Source organism: Nomascus leucogenys, chromosome 1a, assembly GCF_006542625.1.
Source record: "Nomascus leucogenys isolate Asia chromosome 1a, Asia_NLE_v1, whole genome shotgun sequence".
Classification (NCBI taxonomy): domain Eukaryota; kingdom Metazoa; phylum Chordata; class Mammalia; order Primates; family Hylobatidae; genus Nomascus; species Nomascus leucogenys.
In genome coordinates this window covers 4,529,950-4,554,127 of record NC_044381.1, presented here as the reverse complement: position 1 = coordinate 4,554,127, position 24,178 = coordinate 4,529,950, and the positions used below count along the sequence as shown (strand labels likewise).

The window sequence follows — 24,178 nt, the reverse complement described above, 5'->3', positions numbered from 1 at the left end:
TTGTAAAGTAGATTGAACGCTATGTCTGACACCATACCGAACAAGAGAAAGATTCTTGCCTTTGCTACAGGACTATGAGTTAATCCCCTTGTTCTGACCCACTCAGAGAAACCCAAGAGATGATATCATTGCAGATTTTTTTTTCATAGTAGAATTTTTTACATCAAATGTCTAGGACCACTCTGGATAAATATTCTTCAATTTAGTGCTTTTTTAAAGAGAGGATTTGGCAGAATCAGCCTTTCTTCCCTCTCTCCCCATGTCAGATTCTGAAATAGACAAACAACTGAGTCACAGCCAATTCTGCAGTCAGGATATTCCAGAAAACTCCTCTCTTGGTCCTGCATAATTCATTTCTCTGACATACCCGAGACATTCTCCCCTCCTCCCTTTTTCTTTCCACAGGGGAGAAACATTGCAGTGCTGTGGGTCCTATTTCAGCATTTCGAAGAAAAAAAAATAACACTTCTCTGCCTTGGGCATTGAGTACTTTGATTTTTTGACTTACAACTTGCTCCCTATACCCAGGAGGAGAAACTTTCCTCCAGAACACTCTGTCCTTTCTGTTTCTCACACTCACTCACTCATGATATATATGAGCATCCCCTTCAAAAAGTATTTGTGATCGTTTCACCTACAGCCAACTTCAGAGACTTCATTTTGTCATGCTCGATGTAGGTTCAGGCAATCATTTTTGAGTCCTGGTCTTTTCCAACATTATGAATTATTTGCAGTTAATATTGACCCAGCCTCTCATAAGGAGCACCAAGCTCATCCAGGGGACAGATTCGGCTCTTGGACTATTTGGGGACAGAGTCCTCAGATGGACACAAAGCTCTTGCCCTGCCCCAGTCCTGCCCCAGTGGACAGTGTTGCAATTACCCACACTTCCCAGCGGCTGTTTCTTCTTTACTGAAAGCTGGTCTTGATTGTCTCAGAAGCCGAATTCAATTTGCAGTTCCCCCAGTAACGTGCTGTGATTCATTTGGGGACAAATCTGGATTGAACTGAGTCCAAGTGTCTCTTTTGTGAGACAGAAGGGAAGTATAAGTAGATACTATAGTCACCCAGATGAGTCAGCCAGGAATTCATGAAGTGATTCATAAATCGTTATAAAGACCACTAAAGTCTGCTAAAATGGAGTGCTGTCTGGCTATACAAAGTGGGGTATTATCATTGCGGGGTTTTTTTAGATGTTAAATCAGATGTGAAATCCTTAAAACTGGGCTTTTCTTTTTAAGTTTTGAAAAGGATTCCTTTCTTCCCCCTCTGCAGTTGGCCAACTGCTATAGCCATTTTTCATTGATTAGTTTTCACAGATGAATTTTAAAACTGCCACAGATGATACCCCACAATTCTTTGGGGAAATAAAAAATACCTCCCCAAATCCATCGTAGACTAGTTTATATCCATTATTTCTACTCCCTGGCAGCAAATCAATAATATTTTTCGTGTGAATACAATGAAACAAGCTGTTTTAATGAATCCTTCCTTCTTTGGGAGGTCTGTAGCTGCCATGGAAGAGACAGGGGGGGAAGAAAAACTATCCAGAACACATACCAACTTTTAATCTAGTTGATCATGTAAAAACGTAAATTCCTTCTTTTCAAAGTGTTAACCCCCAAAGCAGTGCTAAAACACACAGTCCTGCATTGCTGGCTAGAACTGCTTGTGAGTACAGTACAAACGAAGAAAAGTAAGACATATTTATGACATGCTTGACTGGTAACACAATCTATTGGTAAATTTTGTTAAAGAAATAAATGTGTACATTGACAAAGAAATACTTTGGACTTACACACAGGGGAAAGAGCCCTACCCAAAAGGAGTTATCTAGTTAGAAAGACTACAGGTATATACTGTGTTGTGCATGAGGAACTCCAGTTCAGGACTGAGCAAGTTCACCAAAGCACAGTGAGCCACACCTGCCATTGCTAGATTTCTTAAAGGTAGTATGTTGCTGACATGCCCTCCCACTAGCCCATGATAAAGATGGACATTTCAGATGCCCTCAGGAATCTTCATTCCCCCCTCACCCTGCCACTCATGATTGCTTTCCATCTCCACTAGAGAAGTCTTTCTTACCTTTGTGACTTTAAGCAAATTATTTTACCTCGTTGGGCATTTGTTTTTTTCATCCAAATAAGATGGTGCTCCAGTGCCCTTTCCAGCTAAAACATTCTATAATTGTATGAATGTGCGGACTCAGGATACTCCATTGGAAAACCCAGCACCAAGATATGAGACCTATACACAAGACCAAGATTAACTACTTCTAGAACTAGAAAATCAGCCACATGAGTAAATGCCTCACTTTCTTTTTTAAGTTAAATTAAATTAAATTTAAAGTTCTGGGATACATTTGCAGGATGTGCAGGTTTGTTACAGAAGTAACCATGTGCCATGGTGGTTTGCTGCGCCTATCAACCCATCACCTAAGTATTAAGCCCCGTATGCATTAGCTATTTTTCCTGATGCTCTCCCTCCCCCGCACCCCCTAACAGGCCCCACTGTGTGCTGTTCCCCTCCCTGTGTCCATGTGTTCTCATTGTTCAGCTCCCACTTATAAGTCAGAACATTCAGTGTTTGGTTTTATGTTCCTGCATTAGTTTGCTGAGGATAATGGCTTCCAGCTCCATCCATGTCCCTGCAAATGACATGACCTCATTCCTTTTTATGGGTGCATAGTATTTCATGGTATGTATGTACCACATTTTCTTTATCCAGTCTATCATTGATGGGCATTTGGGTTGATTCCATGTTTTCGCTATTGTGAATAGTGCTGCAATGAACATACACATGCATGTATCTTTACATGAGTTATATTCCTTTGGGTATATAATGGGATTATATACCCAAAGTAATGGGATTTGGGTATATAATGGGATTTCTGGGTCAAATGGTATTTCTGGTTCTAGGTCTTTGAGGAATCACCACACTGGCTTCCACAGTGGTTTAACTAATTTACATTCCCACCAACAATATAAAAAATGCCTCACTTTCTTTTGAGGCTTAGTGTTTATATCTGAATAGTCAAAGAAGGAAAGAGTCTTAAGATTTTCTAAGAACTCCATAGATGTTCTAATACATTGCTGGGACCGCAGTCTCACACAGCTCCCAAACACTGGGGTACATGTTAATGTCAGGGATGCCTTAAATGTACATTCAAATGATCATTCCATAAACATGTACTGATCACCCAGAAGGCATCAGACTTTCATTGTATTAAGTACTTTGATATTCCTGACTTCTCAATTTAAAATTATTCCTAATCCACTCCACCCTTTGCTGTCTCCATGTTTTTCTCCATAACACTCATTTTCTCTAGCCCAGTAGATACGTTGCTCACTTAAATTTCTTCACTGCCTGCCTCCCCTTACTAAAATATACGTTCCACAAAGACAGAGATATGTGTATTTTGTTGCTCTATCCCTAGTGCTTAGAACAATGCCACACATTGAATGCTCAACAAAGACCCCTTGAATGAAGAAATGTCACCATGGACTTTAGAACCTTCAGTGAAAGTTGAGATTACCTTTATTTTATGCTTGTAATTGATCCTGGGAGACGGTGGGGAATTTACTTGTTTACCCAGCTAGTAACAGACAGACCCAGCATGCAAGCCCAGGTGGGTGTGACTTCTGGCCTGTCTGTCTTCTCCTTTGTCCATCTGCTTCTCCTGCCATTCCCACTTTTTCTGCACATGAACCTAAGCAGTTCTCAGTGTCTCAGTGTCTACGTGTCTCAGTTGGGAGCTACTGATCTGAGAAACAGTCTAAGATTGAATGCTGTTGGGCCACCCCACTGCGTGGCTGGGGAGCTCAATGATAACAGCGGGTTGGGACTGAGAAAGCAATGGAGAAGGGCATAGAAGGGAAGGAGAGTGACCAAGTAAATGCCCTTAGATAATCAGACATTCTTTAAGATAGGTGGAGATACATATTTGCAGAAATGTTTTAAATGTTTCCTCATGCCCCAGAGGTTTTTTTGTTTGTTTGTTTTTTTGACGGAGTCTTGCTCTGTCACCCAGGCTGGAGTGCGGTGGTGCTATCTCAGCTCATTGCAAGCTCCGCCTCCCGGATTCACGCCATTCTCCTGCCTCAGCCTCCTGAGTAGCTGGGACTACAGGCACCCGCCACTACGCCCGGCTAATATTTTGTATCTTTAGTAGAGACAGACTTTCACCGTGTTAGCCAGGATGGTCTCAATCTCCTGACCTCGTGATTCACCCGTCTTGGCCTCCCAAAGTGTTGGGATTACAGGCGTGAGCCACCACGCCTGGCCCCTGCAGAGGATTTTTTATGAGGTTTTAAAATCTGTTCCCCTTCCCTTTCTTTTTTTCTTTTGCATACCATTGCTCATGGTAGGGTTACACAAACTCCTCTACCAAATGTGTGGATATGTTTGACTTAGTTATCTGGTTAGCTTTTGTGCGATCTGTTTCTGGTAAGCAGTAATTTTTTCTTCTAGTCTGTTAATGTGCCTATTTACAGAGCAATCATCTATTGTTTCAAAGAAGTATAAAAGGCTAAAGGAGAGACTAGTAAGCCATGTCCAGTGAAATCTCTGAAGTGTCACCTGCAGATCAGCAGCTAGAGAATAGCGTTGGACCTAGAAAAGATGTCAGAAGGTGTCTCTTCTGGCTCTTGGACACGCTATAACTCAAGATGAATGAGAGTGATGTCATCTTGATCTGACATAATTGGGGAATAAGATACTCCATAAGAGGGAAAATGGCAAATAACTACAATTTATCCTCGGCATCACAATGTTTTGTTTATTTTAGCATCAAAAAATTTAATTCACCTTCATTTGATTTAAAATAAAGTCTCGGTTAACTTTTGGGGACAGAATATTCAGAGCATATTCATTTTGATGTGTGTGTGTGTGTGTGTGCTTTGAAGAAACAGGGTTGGAAAGTAGGTACAGACACTTAGAAAATGGGGTTCTGAGGTCCCCACCCTGCCTCCGACAATAGTGAAAACAGTTTATTTTTGCTTAGTGAGCATCTAAGTATGTGTGTTTTCTGTTTGTTTGTTGTTTGCTTTTGCACCAAATAACCTCAGACTACTTGTTAGCTTGTTGAATCACTCTCCTGGCATCTCTTGCTGCCAGAAGAGTTGTCCGTTACTGTGCTTTGACATTCCCAGGGAGCTTACACCTCAAACAGGAGGACTCTCTTCATCTTCTCCACGCCTCTCCTTTCCTCTCACCCCTGATTTTAGTTTACTATTTCTACTCTACTATGAGCTGGTTAACAAGTAACTAACTTTATAAATGTTAAATTTCAGTTAATACATTTTGAAAGATTTGAAGTATGGTACTATGTGGTGTTTTTACAAAGTAACAAAATTGATTCTGTCTGCTGTACTTGAAAATCAATCCTGTATATACACTTACTTCTTATGCTGGACTTTTTAGTGGTGGCTTCCTATCTACTTCCTTGTTCCTAGCAATTGTCTGGATAATTGTGATCGCTTCTTGTCATATTTTATTTCTCTACATGTATAAAAGTTAACATTTTTGTACTATTTCTTTCCTTTTCAAATCAAAGCCTACTTTAAATGTGTATTTTACTTAGGATAGTTTATATTTAAATTTTTATTAATACTTTATATGGGGTGACATACTATGTTTTAAAATTATATTAACTTTCTATTGTATAAATTCACTTATTTGACTAACGTAGAGGGAAATTCAGCCTGAATTAGGAAAAAGCAAAATCTTGAGTCAGTTGAAGCCATCATATTTTATTCCTCCATGTCCTTGAGACAGCAGTGCTAAAACCATGGTTTGTACCTATCATATTTTTTTCTTTATTCAATGATGTTATTGTACTGGGTAATATTTGTTAGCCAAGAGAGCATGGCCCTGGTTTGGAAATTCCATGAATGAGTACATAAGAATGATTTTAATTAGCATATAATTATATAGAATCATATATATGTAGGATCTAGATATAGATCTACTTGCTGACTTGCCCATTCACACATCTCTGTGTCCCATCAGTCCTCAACAGAAAGAGGATAGCAGATATTCCAGAAGAAGGGACTGGAAAACCATCTAGAGCAAGTTGCATCTTTTATTTACAACCTAGGAAACAGAATTAGGGAGCCAATCAAAGGATCTTGCTCCGTTGCCCAAAAGAACAAAATTGGGACACCAGCAATGACTGCTAAATAGCACCATAGGTTGCCTTGCAATTCAGATCCTTCCTGCCTCCATCCCTGGGGATCTTTCTTTAAGGACCAGGGGATTCGGGATTAGGTGGTAACCTGGATTCCTTCTGCCCCTAAAGTCTGTGATCTCACAATTCCTCATCGCTCTCCCACAACCTCAGAGCAACTTGTGAGACACGTTAAAGACATGTTCCCCCAGAAAATAGCCTTCATATGAGGAATCCTGGCAGATGAGTTTTACTAGATGTTCTCAGGGCAGTGCCAGGATTTGTTTGCTGTGTTTTCTTTCAAGCTATTCAGCACATCTTTTCAGGGTAATACCAATTAAGATGATAATGCTCAGAAAATGTGTATTTACTCAGCACGGGACAGTCAGTTACTATTCTCTTTCAGCAGAATGAAGATGTAACTGATCAATTAAACAGGCATCCCAACCCAGCTGGTTTGTTTAAGCTCCTCGCCTTGACTTCTTTTCCCTAGAGGTTAGCGAGTCCGACTCCTCCTTTCTTGGTTCTTACATTCACCTTCTTCTACAGTGTCATCACACATCACATGGGAAAAGGAAAAAGAACATGAAATTTTTGTCCCATGCTTTCTTACTGCTACAGTACAAACATAGAAGCTCTGCCTTTTTAAATATTCTGGTTCAGAATGTTTCCAATCACTTTATAAGCTTGACTAGTTCATCTTCCCATTTTATCATCTATGGCCCTCCACAAAAGCCCAGCAAAGTTAAAGTGATTTGTTCCTGTGAAATAAGCAATGTAAGCAGATGGTGACCTATACGTGTTAGTGCAAAACAAAGCCTGTCTTTCTATACAGTGTAAGGAACAGCTGATTAAAAGTTTTCAGCTTACTGGGACTTTTTGAGGAAACTAAACAATTCATTTGCTGCTTCATTTTACTGCATTGACAGACTTCCTGCTCCTTTCTCCCCTATACTTGTGTCAGTCCCCTACTGAACTGGCACCTGGAGGATCATTTTGATATTTCATAGACATTGCCAAACTGTAACATTGTTCTAACAATTACATCTTGCCTTCAATGTTAGAAAGCATAAACTGTCATTTTAAACATAGTGAGTCAGGTCTTTCCAATTTTCCTTCACAATTGGAAGATCAATGCACAATCATCCATTTCATATCCCAGGTTTCTTGACAACATCACCTTATTTAAACACCAATATGTCCCCCACCCCAGAAACCACCAATAGTCTCACTGTGATTGGCACATGTGACTCCTACATCATCTTCCTATCATACCCTCAGGAACAGTCTTTCTTTGCCAAGCACGGAGCCCACGCAGATCTCGTGGGTTCTGGGTTTCAAGCCATACTTGACCTTTGAGGTTTAAGTTAATTCATTCTTGGCGACAGCAAATGCATTGTTTAAAGAGAATAGGATTAGGGAGGTTCATAATAAAGACTTGTAACAACACTTCTTGGACCTCAGATATATCTGACAAAACAAAATGTTTATGAGCTAAGTGTAAATGATTCAGAAACATACGGATCAAATTTCCCCTAAAATGCAAATAGATTTTAAAAATTAGCAGAAAAAGGGCTTGGCAATAGATGTACTTTGAATTTCACCAAACATAGTGTATTTGAAATGCAGCTTAGAAATCTTGAGAAACCCAAACTGTGAGTAGGTTTTCCCTTTATTGTACTTGTTTATTCCCTCTGTATCTCAGTTGAGAATTCAGTGGTTAAATGGGGAACAGCAGTGGGGAGGGAGAGGGTAGAGAAAAATTCTGAAGGATTTTTTTTTTTTAAGGCTTGTTGTCACGCTTTTGTATAGCCAGAATGGGAGGTGAGAATTTGGCTTTGGAGAGTTTGTCTTTGTTCCTGCTGTTTTATGTCCCTCATGTTTCCTTTTATAATTGTTTTCTCAGGTTTGCACCTTCTGCTCCATCTCCTCACCACATCAGCCCCCGGAGAGTTCCGGCTCCTTCTTCAATACTGCAAAGAACACAGCCTCCCCATACCCAGCAGCCATCAGGTTCACACCTGAAATCCTATCAGCCAGAAACAAACTCTTCTTTTCAACCAAATGGTATCCACGTCCATGGTAAGCAAGGAGCTGGCAGTCCCTTGAGTTTTGAAAAGTGACACTGTGCTGTTGCTTTTCATCTTAGTTACCTGTCGTGGATTTCAGATGCTCTGTTCTACATCAGGCTTAGGCTTTCATGACTTGCCTGTAAAATTTCACACTTGACAGGCATGAAATCCTATGGTATTTTCCTGACTTTGGCCTGATGATGGTATGATTTATGACACCTCGCACTGGTCAGCTCAAGTTGTTGGTTTTCTCATTGACCAGGGCTCTAACACCAGCAATAGCATCCTGTTTCTAAACAACAGACACCCCATGGAGAAAGAAATGACAGGAGTTCTTGTGCCCAAGCATGCCTCTGCTCTGCTAGGTTTTTGCTCTCATTCTCATAGGTCCACATCCTCTCTATCCTTCAAGGCGCAGGTGGAATGACACCTCCTCTCTGAAGCCTTTCCTGATCCCCCAGCCGATGTCATCTCTCCAGGCTCTAAACTCTGATTTTATATCGCCTGTCTTTCTCTGGTAGTATTTATGCTTCCTCTACCTTGTGTTTTACTTATCTGTGAATAAAACATACTTTCACTATTAATGTGCAAACTTCTTTGTGAGCATTTTCTGACCCATCAGAAAATTATATCTTTTAGGGAACTTAACACAGCTCTTCACAAGTGGCAAAGAGACAGATACTTGTTAGGTGAATGAAGGATGAAAAGGAGAAAAGGAAAGCAAGAGAAATCGTAATGATTTTCTAAATGTGCAGATCTTGTGTTTAATGGGGAGTATGCATAGAGAACTAAGTCTTAGTTTCTTTTCTTTATTTAAACTCATTTTGCCATTTCAGGCACATATCTTAGTGAGCATCCATAGGAAGCTGATTTGCCAAATCATATAGATTTGAACTGTCACAGGCTTTTACTTCCTGGGGCAGTCAGATCTGTATAAGCAGAAGAGATACTGTCCTTTTAGGCTGAACGTTTCATCTTCTGAAAAATACTACTCTCCTTTACCTGCCTCTTGCTGATGCCTGAATTTTCTCCATATGAGTTATTACTTGAAATTAATGGGTGATGTTCCCAAACAAATCTAAATCAATATGCAAATTGAGTGTGAATAATTTTCTAAGATGGCAGAATCAACCAGTACTATGGAGCTAGGCTTGGATAAGAACATCAAAGTAGGCTGGGCGTGGTGGCTCACGCCTGTAATCCCAGCACTTTGGGAGGCTGAGGGGGCCGGATCATGAGGTCAGGAGTTCGAGACCATCCTGGCTAACATGGTAAAACCTCATCTCTACTAAAAATACAAAAAAACAAAAAAAAAATTAATTAGCCAGGCGTGATGGCGGGTGCCTGTAGTCCCAGCTACTCGGGAGGCTGAGGCAGGAGAATAGCATGAACCCGGGAGGCGGAGCTGTCAGTGAGCTGAGATCATGCCACTGCATTCCAGCCAGGGTGACAGAGCAAGACTCCGTCTCCAAAAAAAAGAACATCAAAGTAAAGGCCTGAACAGCTGAACAGCAAAGAGGAGGTGATATAAAAACAGCAGCCAGCTGTAGGAAGGAAGAGACCTTGAAAAACCAGAGCTATTGGTTCTGGCTCAAAGTTCTGTCCATCTCATCTCCCCATTTCCCCAGTGTAGCCACACAAACCCTCATCAGAATTTACACTTGTACCATTCTGCAGGCCCATGGTCATTTTTACCTTCTGCTGGCTATACATTGTTTTTCAAGCTTTAGTTATGTATTTATTCAACCAAGAAATACTTCTTGAGTTCCCACTGTGCACGAGACAAGGCATCAAGGCATGCAAAAGACAGTCAAATTGAGCCCTCTCCCTCTGAGGAGGGCCTGCCAGTCCAGTCGAGGAGTTTATCTACTCTGAAAGAGACCCAGGTCCCCTGTGCCACGAAGCCATCCTCACCACTCCAGGCAATAGGTGCACAGCCTGAGTGTGGGCTATGTGAAACGTAGAGTAGGCCATTGATTCTAAGACACAAATTCTTCACCTTCACATTTTAACATCGCTGAAATCTGGACATAGCTCACAGTGGCATCATATAATTGGCAGTGAGTTTTCTTTCTGGTGCTATCTACAGTAATGGAGCATTTCACAGTCGATGGTGTCAAAGTTCCAAGAAAATGCAGTATAACACATTTTGATTACAACTGTGAAACACATTTTTAAAAATTTAAAAATTGACCTATGTGTAGAAGAAAAATTGGAAGGAAGTTCTCCAAAATATTGACGGTTTTATATCAGGATGGTAGGATAATGGGTGATTTCTTCTTTTTTTCTCTAAAGAAATCTTTAAAAAGCGTTTTGAAATTAGACCAATTTGAATGCAAACACTAGTCCACTCTGAACTGTGTGACTCTGGGCAAATCATGGAGTCTTAGTTCACATCCGTTAAGTAGGGGGCATTTCATCTATCTTCTCTCTTCAGTTGTTAGGAAGATTTGACAAGAAAAGCACCTGGCACAGAGTAGGAGCTTAACTAATTTAATGCTTTTCCTTCTATTCCCTTCTTTCTGAAAAAATTAGACTCTTTGAGAATAGGGATAATGTTTGTAGCCCTAGGGCAGGCATAATACTTGGTGCAAAGGAGGCATTTAATAAATATTTACTGACTAAGTGATTGACACTCCCTCATTCAACAAATGAATAATGAACAAGAGGATACAGAAAATGGGATCTACCCTATTATTTTCCCCTACCTCTTGGCAAAATACTCTTCTTCCACATTTCTTTTTCTTAGTTAAATAATGAATGTATTGTCAACTTGAAATTGTTGGGATTTTTTTAACTCTCACATTAAAAACAATTTACTTTTTAGAGACAGGGTCTCGCTCTGTCCCCAAGGCTAGAGTGCAGTGGCACAGTCATAGCTCACTGCAGCCTCAAATTCCTGAGTTCAGACAGTCTTATTTTAGCCCAAGCAGCTGAGACTGCAGGCACACACCACCACACCTGGCTAATTTCATTTATTGTTTTTGTAGAAATGGGGTCTCATTATGTTGCCTAGACTGGTCTTGAACTCTTGGGCTCAAGCGATCCTCCTGCCTCAGCCTTTCAAAGTGTTGGGATTACAGGTGTGAGTCACCTGTGCTGGGCCCTAACTTTCACATTCTAATTGTTAAAAAATTCCCCATGGCCAATGAGAAATTGCTAATATCGGCCCTAAAAATAAGTTTAAAATGTAGTTAGGCAAATTGAGAAATCATGACTTTCTCCAGGAAGATGGGCAAGTGACTGTTGTGACGAGGTTGCAAAGGGCATGCCCCTGTATTAGCCATTGGTCCAATGCTAATAGTTAATTGGTAGGTATCCACATATAGCCTTACTTCCTTCTCCAAGCATTTTCTGAAATTGTTTTTCTGGAACTTTGTAGGCAACATTTCTAGCGGTTCTTATCTACTACTCTTCAGGGTAAGGACAAAATTTATCTACTATTTTTCAAGTGGGCAATGCAATGCTGAGGGTAAAATGAGACCTTCTTAATGAGTTGCATTTATTGGTCGTGCCTTTCAGCTTTTGTTGGACAAGTTTGCTGGAGTTATACAGCATCTTGGTAACAGGGAACACCATCACCTAATAAAACTTGATTTTTAAAGCCCAAAGCAGCGTCAGGGTTGCTAATGCAATAGCTCAAGTGAGTGTCTGTTCTCTCTTTCAAAAACTTCGTGGTTTTAATGAGCGTAGTCACCCTCATTTCTTCGGTACTCCCTGCAGTAGGTAGAGGTCAGGGAGAAATACCATACTGTATTTTTAGAGACAAGAACTGAGACAAATAAGAATATAAAATGTCTGGGCATTGCTACCTTAGCAAACTATGCAGTGCCTGCCTTTATCAAAATGTCCAAATTTCCAAGCCATGTTCTTTTTTTTTTTGGAACATAGTCTCACTCTGTCACCCAGGCTGGAGTACCGTGACACGTTCTCAGCTCACTGCAACCTCCACCTCCCTGGTTCAAGCAATTCCCCTGCCTCAGCCTCCTGAGTAGCTGGGATTACAGGCACACGCCCCCACATCCGGCTAATTTTTTTGTATTTTTAGTAGAGATGGGGTTTCACCATGTTGGCTAGACTGATCTCAAACTGACCTCAGGCAATCCACCCACCTTGGCCTCCTAAAGTGCTGGGATTACAGGCGTGAGCCACCACTCCCAGCCCCAAGCCATATTCTTAATCAAAAACATGTTTCTAAGTCAAAGGCACACTAAAATAAATATACATTTATATTTTTCCGTGGGGAAATGTAGACTCCTGTGTGTAGATGCTGTTGCATTACAGAGAGCTATGAGAGGTAACAAGTCAGAGGGGCTTTGGTCTTCCAAATGAGGAAGATGAGATCCATCGAGTTTTGTTAATCGTGCTGTAATACTAAATGATACTGAGCCTAGACGTTGTGTGCTCTCTCTATATTTTTGTTGAGGCATTTTGTAAAAGGCATACTTTGAAAGATTACTAGCACTGCTTTTTCAAGTTTCCTCACCTAGTGAATGACCCAGGACCAGAGCTCAAGTTTGTTGACTCTGCATCCATCTCATTCATTCATTTTGCCTTCATTAGTACAGGGAATGAGGTATAATTTCCTTTAACGTTTGAATCTTGGTAGCATTTATGGGTCTCCGTTCGGGTGAGATCTCCAAGGCAACTTCTTAGTACACTTTAGTCCTTTATTTTAGATGTAAACATAAGGACACTGTGCAATCATGTAAGCTTGTTTTTTGGTCTTTTCTTTCTCCTTAGGACACTTCTCTTGCCCCGACAAGCTTCAGAATGTTGCCTGGATTAGTTGCCCAGGAGTTGATATCTGTACATTTTGTTATTGGACTAATGGATCATCTCTTTCTAAATGCCCTATTCACTCCAGGATTATTAGCATGCCATGAGAATTCCTACAACAGCATTTTCACAACTTTCCTCCTTCTGGGCCCATCAAGGAGACACCAAGTTCAGTTCAGCAAGTGTTCATTCGTCACCCACTATGTGCCAGGCAAACATGAATGTCATTTAATCAACGCACTGTGACACATGCAATAAGAGAAGGTGCAAAAGGCACCTGATTTATTCAGAAGAAGATGTCAAAGAAGGGTCTGTAGAAATGATAATTGAAGAGGGTTTTGAAGATAAATACCTGATTGCGCAGGCCAAGTGGGTAAAGGCATTCCAGGCAGAAGGGAAGCAAAGAGCACAGGTGAGAACACAAATGACACCACAGTGTGTGTGTGCACAGAGGGAAGAGCCAAGGGGATGGCTGGAGTACACAGGTTAAGGCATGGAGTAGAGGAGGAAGAGGATGGAGAACTTACAAGGCCAGCTCACGAAGGGTTTTGTGCCATGCTAACTGTAACCTATCGAATGAAGAAGTCAGCCCAGTATTTTAGGAAAGTCAAGTAGAGTACTGTGTAGAGACTGGAATGGGAGAGGGAGGAACATTAAGCTCTAACTGTTGGGATTATGTTGGGCCACATGTACAGAACACCACAACAGTGACTTATTAAAGAGTTCAGTTCACTCAGATGCAACTGGTAAATAGGGGAATTATGTCAGGACAATGTGCAGTTGTGTTTGTTCACATACAGTCTTTCCTAGACAAAAGCTGGAATAGCAAGAGGAGAGAACAAAAACATCCTCAGCCTAGCTGCTGTCCAGACAGGAGCCCTTTCAGCTCTATTTTAATAACATTTGACATGACCACAGTCCCAGGGGGCTCCCTCCCAGAGAGGTGCACATCCAGCCTTGCATGGCCTTCAGCTCATGGCAGATCACACACCTGCCTGTGCACTGGGCCCTGCTATTACTTGTTGTTTCAGTACCTGCAAGCCAGCCATTCCAGTCTATTTTGTGTGATTTTTAATACCACCCAGGAGCCTATAGCCACACTGAACTGCCTGCCTAGATTTCCTCTTGATATTTTGTTACTGCTGTAATTAGAAGGTATCAAAGATTTTCAGCGGTCTTACCCAATTTTAGATTTCTCAAAGACCTTATTTTTAATACACATTTGTGCAGAGGACAAGATTTTTCAGGGTTTATTTATCACGTTACAGCAACAACACCAACAACCCCAGTGTGCAATTGACTCTTCTCTCATGACAAGATGTCTTTTTTTTTCTTTTTTTTGGAGATGGAGTCTCACTCTGTCACCCAGGCTGGGGTGCAGTGGCGTAATCCATGTTCACTGCAACCTCTGCCTCCTGGGTTCCAGCTATTCTCCTGCCTCAGCCTCCTGAGTAGCTGGGACTATAGACACATACCACCATGCCTGGCTAATTTTTTGTATTTTTAGTAGAGACGGGGTTTCACCATTTGGGCCAGGCTGGTCTTGAACTTCTGACCTCAAGTGATCCACCCGCCCCAGCCTCCCAAAGTGCTGGGATTACAGGCATGAGCCACCGCCCCTAGTCTTCTCTCATGACAAGATGTCTAACAAGAAACAGTGCAAGGTGGAGAAGGAGCCTCACAGAGTCAGCAGTGCCCATGCCTCCTCCCAACTTTGTGCTTTGTCATTGTTAACAGGTGGCTTCCATCCTCCTGGTCACAGCATGAATGCTGATATTCTACACATCTTGCCCCAGTTTCAGGCAGAGACGAGGGTGAAGAGTAAAGGACAAGTGTACCCTTAGTCACACAGCAAGGGGGCCTGGGAAGATGGATATTTTAGTACATTGCCATACTTAACAAAACGGAGATTCCGTTCACAGTTTTTACTGGATAGGCACACTGGAGGGGCTGCCAAACACTCTAGGATGGTTTTCTAATCTGTAAAATGGGACTAATATGACCAGTTTCACAGAGAGATTCAATCATATCCTTCCTTGGAAGTCAGGGTGGACTACCCCATGTTTTCCCATCTCTTCCATTCTCTTACGTTTCCATACTTTCCACTGCGTGCTCTTATATTGCATCCCTCTGGAGTTTCCAGTTGCTAACACAGAGATTTCTGTCATCCATGTACCATTTATTAGATTTCATTAGGAAAACACCATGAAGCTACCTCCTCAGCCTGGGCTGTTTGAAATCAGTGCAGCAGCAGGGGGAAGGGGGCGCCCTCCCTGTTGTTCCCGGCTCCTGTGGTTCCTGAGCTGTCTTTCCCATGATTTAAAGCATGCCCTGCCTGCAGGCTTCCTAAAGCAGGCCAGTCAGCTCCCAGACAATGGTGGCATTTTCTTACCTCAGTATGGAGCTGTAAGCTTGGCAGTCCAGTTCAAATTGACTGCAACAAGAAACAAAGGATTTCCAGCCACCACCAGGACTCCAAGAACAAAACACATTGTAAATGGCTTGTCCCACCAAAGAGCCAAAGCATCTTTCAAACTGTAGAAATATCAGAGCGTTGATATTTAAATGGCAGTGAGGTGGCAAGTGCAAGTTTAGCTAACTTCTTCCTCAGCTGGCTGTTTACTCACAGTGATTGTGCAATGGTACTTTCCAGCAAGATGCCTATGGGCTGTAGCCATGACTGATTTCATTGCTGCCAGTTTACAGTGTTAAATATTTAAAGGTTATCTTTATTTTTATTTATTTATTTTTTGAGACAGTTTCGCTCTTGTCGTCCAGGCTGGAGTGCAGTGGGGCGATCTCGGCTCACGGCAACCTCTGCCTCCTGGATTCAAGCGATTCTCCTGCCTCAGCCTCCAGAGTAGCTGGGATTACAGGCACATGCCACCATGCCCAGCTAATTTTTTGTATTTTTAGTAAAGACGGGGTTTCACCATGTTGGCCAGGCTGCTCTTGAAGTCCCAACCCCAGGTGATCCCCTTGCCTTGGCCTCCCAAAGTGCTGGGATTACAGGCATGAGCCACCGTGCCCGGCCAGAGGTTATTTTTAAAGGCTGATTTTAAAGACAGTAAACACTCCCATAGAAAATTTCATCATAACTGCATACATGAGGTTATGAAATAATAAAGCAGTAAGTCAAGAAATTGTATTGCTTAGAACTTAAGCATTGTGTCACGTCTTGAAATCCCAGGAAGACAAATATAATTGATTATAAATCAACAGTGTAATAGACTTCATGGAGAAAGTTGTGACATATTCACAAAAGAAATGAGCTGATGAGTGAACTTCATGTTATTCTGATGTTATCATCAGCAGTCATAATCAGAAATAATTTTCCATATCAGCCATGATGTTATTAATGCTTACATAGTACCAGGGATTGATGATTAGATTCGGAGAAGTCCTTAATTACTCTCATATACTTAATTACTACAAAATTACCCCAAGAACAGTTTTACATAAATAGTACTTGAGAAATTCTGACTGTGTTCTAATTCTAAAAAACAAAAGTTAATCTTAGGTGTATACGCGGAGTGCAGTGAGCATTTCAACATGCTGAGTTTTGTGGGAGGGGTGTGAGATGGTCATCTGAACCAGAAGAGGTGGTGGAATGATTGATTATGGAAATGACTGAACTGTGAATAATCTACATATATAACTAGGCATCCGCACACACAAGCATGAGTGCGTGTGCACCCACACAGATTAAACTCACCATATTAATGTGCTATGTTTGATCAATATGAGTATTAAATGATTGAATCAACTATTGCTAAATTGTAAGTCTCAGGACAGGGACTGCATTGCCCCACAATATTCTGCACACTGTAAGTGCTTAATAACTGCTCATTAAATAAATATGAATGAACAGAAAGAAAAGACAAGAATAAAGGGATTTTTGCTTATGGCTTCTTAGACTGATTGGCAGAGCCAGCCCTTGGCAAAATTGTGACTTACAGACAAGTTTATCTGGGCCCCTCTTTTCTCTGGGCCCTTCCTGCCTGTTTCTCTGCCCCCTCTTTATTTTATTTTTATTTATTTATTTAATTTTATTTTTTCTGAAACAGAGTCTCATTCTGTCAGCCAGGCTGGAGTACAGAGGCGCGATCTCGGCTCACTGCAACCTCTGCCTCCTAGGCTCAAGTGATTCTCCTGCTTCGGCCTCCCGAGTACCTGAGATTACAGGCGCTTGCCACTGTGCCTGGCTAATTTTTATATTTTTAGTAGAGACAGGGTTTTGCCATGTTGGCCAGACTGGTCTTGAACTCCTGACTTCAGGTGATCCACCTGCCTCAGCCTCCCAAAGTGCTGGGATTACAGCCATGAGCCACCTCACCAGGCCCCGCCCCCATCTTTAAATACCCAGTGCTTACCAACTGCCAGAGACCTCTTCCCAGAGGAAATAGGATGAACTAACAATTCACTTACACATTGAGGTAAACTTAATATATTACTGCTTCTTGTGAGTATCTGCATAATAAAAGAGGATACTGAGACACAGCTGGTACTGAGTGTGTAGTAGTGAAGTTCTGGGCCATGGCAGCCCTGTGGAAGAGGGATTGTGAGGAATTCACAGTGCCCATAGATACCAGTCCTTTGCTTAAGAAAACATTTTCAGTTTGGAGGCAGAAAGATGGCAGTTACTAACTGGAATCCTATGAGCAGGTCATGCAATGCCTTGATTCTGAGGTTCTCAAGTTTAATAGACGATACTGACACCCCTGTTTCAGATGCACAAGAATGAGAGAATGCCTGGACTACAGTAGATGCTCACGTCATTGCAGCTGCTATTGTTATTTTTCTACTGTGTATCAGATACCTGGTGCTCTGAGCAAGTCCAGAGCAACCTCCCAGGTGAGACTATGGAAGAGCTTAAGCACCTAACTCACATACCTAGTGAGTATCAGAGGTGGTTTTATAAACCCAGTCTGACCCCAAAGCCCACAATCATACTTTGTGATGGTGCCTACTGATACAGTATTATGGAAATTTTTAGTTACTTGGGAATTGCTTTTGCTTGAAGGTTAAGTATGGAACCATAAATATGCTGTTCCTTATAGGGTTAACATTCTGCTGTCAGTAGAGGTGCCGTGATTTGCGAGATCAAGTAATTTCCCACCAACTGCTTGACTGCATGTCTTTGGACACCAATAGCTGAAAAATCACTTTTCTGTGTCAGGCAGTGTAGTGAATGCCTCTCATGCCCTTGCTCACTAATCCTCCATAACAACACTATAAAGAAGGCATTGTTTACTCCCCATTTTACAGGTGGGGAATCTAAATCACTGTGGTGCCCAGAATTTTTCAATCTCGAAACAGTGGAGCTGAAAATTGCACCCAGGACCATCTGACTCCAGAGTTGTGCTTTTAGCCATTCTGCCATGCTGCTATTAAGCCTTTGATTGGGGGTTGTCCCTGTGGGGAGGGGAGAGCCCACTATCTAACAGCTCCCAATGGGATTACCCCACTGTGTGTGTGTGTGTGTGTGTGTGGGTGTGTATGTGTACGTGCCCTTATGCACTGTGCTTGCTCAAGTACAGGTATGCTGGGGGAAGCTTTGGAAGCCTAATTACTATTATAAATCAACGAACCTGGGTTCCTGGGCTTTTAGCACAGTCCTTACGTACAATTTACAAATTCTTACTGACTTTTTATATTACAAAAGAAAAATTTTACCTGTTCAGTTTTTTAAAGTCCTTACAGTACTGAAACTTATAGTTTAAGTCCCCTCCCAGCCTTATGTTTGCCCCAATTGCACTGCCCAAAGGTAATGACTATTAAAAGATTGGCAAGTATTCTTTTAGACCTTTTAAAATGCTCATAGAAGGAGACATATCTGTGTCTATGTATATGCCCATATGCCCTGTTATAAAAATGGCCTCACGTTCTGCACCTCACATTCTACATTTTGTTTTATGACTTGATTTTTTTAAACTTAGCAAAATATATGCTTTTGCTTTCCAGGTCATTGCATATAGAGTCTTCTTAATTGTATAGCTCTCATAAGAATAGGTCATCATTTTTTAAATCATTCCCTTATTGATGAACTTTTTTTTTTCATTTTTTACTTTTTCTAGCAATGCTATGTTAAATCTCTTCATATATATATATGCATGTTTATATAAACACTCCTGTACACACACACACACATATATATATATATATATCTTTGCACAGTTTCTTAGGAAATCTTTTTTTTTTTTTTTTTTTTTTTTTTTTTTTTTTTTTTTTTTTTTTTTGAGACAGAGTCTTGCTCTGTCACCGAGGCTGGAGTGCAGTGGTGCGATCTCGGCTCACTGCAAGCTCCGCCTCCCGGGTTCACGCCATTCTCCTGCCTCAGCCTCTCCGAGTAGCTGGGACTACAGGCGCCCGCCACCACGCCGGGCTAATTTTTTTGTATTTTTAGTAGAGACGGGGTTTCACCGTGGTCTCGATCTCCTGACCTCGTGATCCGCCCGCCTCGGCCTCCCAAAGTGCTGGGATTACAAGCATGAGCCACCGCGCCCAGCCCGGAAATATTTCTAAAAGAGAAAATGCTGGATTACTGAGTTGCACATTTTAAAGTTGGATAGGTATTGACACATACTCTTTTAGGAAGGCTATACTAATTTAGACTCTCATCAGCAGCACATCACAGGGCCCATTTCCTCACACTGAATGTTAGTATTTTAAATTTTGCCGATTTGTAAAGCAAAGATTGGTGACTTGTTTTAATTTTTTCCTTAGCTAGTAATGTAATTGAGCATCTTTTTATATTTTCACTGAACACTTAAAGACAGTATTAATAGTAACAGGGATTAAATAACAAGAGCTATGACCTGGGTTTTTACATTATTTAAGTATCTTTCACCCTGTCAGTCAAGCTGTGTCATTTGCAGCAAGACAGTTTGTTTTCCTGATTGGAACTCAGAAATTTATTGATGAGAAAGAAATATCCAGAAAAATCTCTTATATCACTGACCATCATGACTTCGTCAGTCAACTTAAAAATGCCTATACAAAGTGTTTAATTAATATTATTATAGATTTAGCTCCTTTTCTTTCTTTGGGGGAAGTAATGACATCTTTCTAGAAGCAAATGTTCTTATACCTGAAATTCATGAACTTAGCCTCTCATGAAGGGAACCCTTAAAATGAATTAATATTTTTCTGATAACACTATTCTAGGTGTTCCTCTGTTGGACTCTTCAGGGCTAAACATGTTAATGACAATCTATGTCTTATATTTCTTATATTTTAAACTGGAATTACTCTTATAAATATGGTAAACAATTGATGGTTTAGAAGAAGCAAAAAATGTAACAGCTATAGATAGAGCTTCCTTAAAATACATCAGTAAACATCTGGGTTGCTGGTAGCGAGGCCACTCTCTTCATAAAACAGAACAACAAAAGCAATAGAATACTAGAACTGGCTTGATCTGTCCCCATTCACAGCCTCTGAGCTCAGCAACATGTTACAAAACAATCCCAAATCCCTTAGAATTTCTTGTTGGTTTACTTAGAATTGTGAGTGCTCTTTCTGATTACAGAAATTTCCCCTCTCTAACTAGATTGTTCAGACTAAACTCTTTATTTCATTCTTTCGTGAGGTCTTCGAGAACTAGACCTTACAACAGGTAAGTCTATTGAAATAAAAACATTTCGGTATTTTTCTAGATCACTTAAGTATGACTACCGAACCCTCCCTTCTTACGTTCATCACCAAACCCAACCTCATCTCACACACCCCAAAACAAGCTCTTAAATTTCCTTGCCATTGTGACAAAATCATTCAGGGAATCTGAATTGGCAAAAGAGTTACCCAAGGTTCTTTGCATCTGTGGATCTGGGCTGATGCGGTATTTTTGTCAATACCAATGAGGTCAGTGGCAGTACCTACATTCATATATCAATGTATGTTTTATAAATCACTTACATAATTTTTATTAGTGCCTAGTAACTGTGGGTATATAGAAATTGCCCAATAAATACTTATTGAATGAATGCCTGACAAGATACAAAGGCAAGCTTCCTGGTAGCCAGATGGAGACAACAGAGATCCCGGGATCCAGTGATATATGTCAGGTTTCCCAAATACAACACCCACTTTCCTATCTCAAAGCCACTTATATAGGTTTCTGTACTCTTACTTCAAGCCCAAATGTAATCTTAACATAATGTTCTAGAGAATAGGTTTTGGGAAAGCCTAACCGTATATAATAGAGACTCAGCTATGAAGCAGAGGTTCGGAGGGAAAAATAATTGAGTCATTGGATCACTGGCAAGGATGAGGTAGGGGCCCACTTTTAGATTAGAGTGCTGGAAATTTGTGTAATAACAGACTTGGATTCGAAGAAGCAAAAAATCACCTAGTTAGTAAAGCGGATGTAATGTGGGAGTTTGGTTACAGCTGGACAACAGAAGTCTAAGCCACAAGATCAGTATGGGACCAACAGTGAGACCAAGACTTCTGAGTCATTCAAATTAGGTCCCATGATTTCACCTTGACCAAGAACTGACATGTGAGAGACAGGCATTGGGAGAGAGAGCCAGGCAAGTCATCTGGATCCATATCTGCTGAGAGTGTAATTCAAGGCCCTTTTGGAACAATCATCACCACCTTATCCCCAAGAGCCCCATCTACCAGCAGAAAGGGCTGGGAGCCTGCCCAAGGGGAAGAGATGCCCATGGGAAGAACTCCTTCTCTCCATTTCAAATGAAATTAGAGCCGTTCTGTTGTTATTTTAAATTGGTATTTCACTTGGAAAACTTTCAGATGTTTGTAAATCATCTAAAGATGTTCTCTTAGAGCCTCTCAAACTTTAATAAGTACCTTATTAAATATACAGAATTCCAGGCCCTTCTTCCAGAGTCGGCCATAGAGCTCAGGAATGTGCATGTTCAACACACATGCCAAGGTGGAGATGATACCCCCAACCCTGGTAAGAATCATTGGCCTAGACACCAAGTGTAGGGCTCAGTGCCCTCTCACCGTGGCTCCCCAGTCAGAGATAACCCAAAGGAAGCAATTTGCCTGTGACTCGAGAGGTTAAGACTCTCCAGCTTCCTCCTCCCTTTATCTCTTGGGGAAGTCTTTTTGAGACAGAGTCTTGCTTTGACCCCCAGGCTAGACTGCAGTGGCGTGATCTAGGCTCACTGCAACCTCCACCTCCCAGGTTCAAGCAATTCTCCTGCCTCAGCCTGCTGAATAGCTGGGATTACAGGCACCTGCCACCATACCGGACTAATTTTTGTAGTTTTAGTAGAAACAGGGTTTCACCATCTTGGCCAGGCTGGTCTCAAACTCATGACCTCGTGATCCACCCACCTCGGCCTCCCAAAGTGCTGGTATTACAGATGTGAGCCACCGCACCCAGCTGGGGAAGTCTTTTAAAAAAAAGCTATAGAACCAGGCTGGCTCACATAGATTTCAGGGGAGGCTGAAGGGAACTGACATGCAGCAGCACTTCCTTTTAGTAATCCATGAAATCTCCGTCTGGAATCTTCTTCTCTGCCAGATCTTTCTTACAGCAAAGCTTAGTTGGAAAGACAAGGGCATTTAAAATTAAATCTTCATCTTTACCATGCTTCCCTTGTTCTGTTTTAGGTCCAAGTAGCCCTGGTCAAAAGATTGCTCGTGAGTTTATGGGAAAATTACTGATACAACCATGGGCAGATTTACCTTTCTGCTCAGAGAAGGGAGGATGACAGGCAACACCAGGCTTATAATGAGACAGTAGGAGCTAGAATTTTTAGTGGGTTTTACTGTTGGCAAAATACTTTCACGTTTATTATTTCAGTTGATCCTTGCAGCCACCCAATAGGGATACATGTATACTAGCAACCAGCAGTCCCCCTCATAGAAAAATTCCCAACTCCTTCATATCAACCTTGGCAAAGTGTTTGCTCCACACTGCATCAGATACAGAATATCCAAATCTCCACCCTTCATTCTGATCCTTACTTGTATCCAGGATTTTTGAGTTACAGGGAGTAGTTGGCAGGTGATAGAGTGTGGGTGGCTACTAATAGGCAACTGGGCACTGAATCCTTTGTTCCCTGTGCTGCTTCTCCTTCCCACATTGAGGATTCTGATGCCACGTGAGTGTTACTATCTCTTTTTATAAATAGGGATCACAGGCTCAGAGAGGCTAGAGTTCCCTCAAAGCCACACAGCTAGTACATGGCAGAGCTGGCTTTCAGATCCATCTCGACCCTCAGGAGTTCTTGGTTTTGAGAATCTCTATTTTATGTAATTTCCAAATGTGCATTATCACCATCAGGACTCACTGAACCGTTTTACTATAACTGTATATATCCACACATGGCAATTACTGAGACACATTGCAATTAGTTTACTTTGGCAGCTTATCATTTTGAGAATTTGGAAGCCATAGGCCACCACGCGCTAGGGTTTTGGGTGGTTTGGGGATATTCAAATGAAAACTGATTACATCTTTTAATCAAGAGTGTTTTAAGCATGCTGCCTTCTCACTCTGTTTTTTTCCCCCTATTTCCCTATTGTCCCTTTTAGCCACCTGCTCTGCTCACTCCCATCCCCTTGTTTGAACCTTTTGCAGATGTGAGTAGCAGAACCTCCTCTTTCTCTGCTACCTAGTCCCTGGAAATGAGTATATAAGCCTAAGGGCCAAAATGTGGTTCGCAGTGATAAATGCTGTTTCCAGCTTGCTACAGACCAGATGAGGTGCCGTGAGGGGCACAAGTGGAGAAAGTACCCAGCATGTTCAGAGTGCATCTCGCTGTGGCGTGCAAGTTGGCAGCAAGAGCTATAAATGAAAATGGCCTTGCTTCTTGGAACCACGTGGGCTTTTCTAATTAGAAGCCTTCATGCTACAACCCATCTCTCCAAGGACAAAGGGACCAGGCAGTTGCTCCAGTGGTCAACTTTTGAACCACTGTCATGGGTTCCTTCAAAAGAAATGTGCCTAAATGGAATTTTCAGGGTTATTATTTCCATTATCTTCCTCTTTCTTAGTAGAGTAGTTGCTTAAATGTCAGTCGTAAATAGCTCGAGTGCTTTGCAAGCTGGTTCAGTTCTCAGCCCGAAGAAAAATCTGTCTTCCTAACACAGTCTGTGAGCTGTTCCTGCAGCTTCCCCATTTATAGACTCTGTATTAAAATGAAGAGTCAGTTTTTATACCTCTTCCAGGAGGATGCTT

The 24,178-nt window shown here is 41.5% G+C and overlaps 1 protein-coding gene across 1 annotated transcript in view; it reads left to right on the top strand.

Moving 5' to 3' along the window:
* GLIS3 (GLIS family zinc finger 3) overlaps positions 1-24,178 on the top strand; it is a 471,085-nt gene that overhangs the window by 432,619 nt on the left and 14,288 nt on the right. Inside the window, exon 8 of the mRNA XM_030801507.1 lies at positions 8,073-8,248. Coding sequence (XP_030657367.1) covers positions 8,073-8,248 — 176 coding nt within the window. The remainder of the gene's footprint in view (positions 1-8,072; positions 8,249-24,178) is intronic.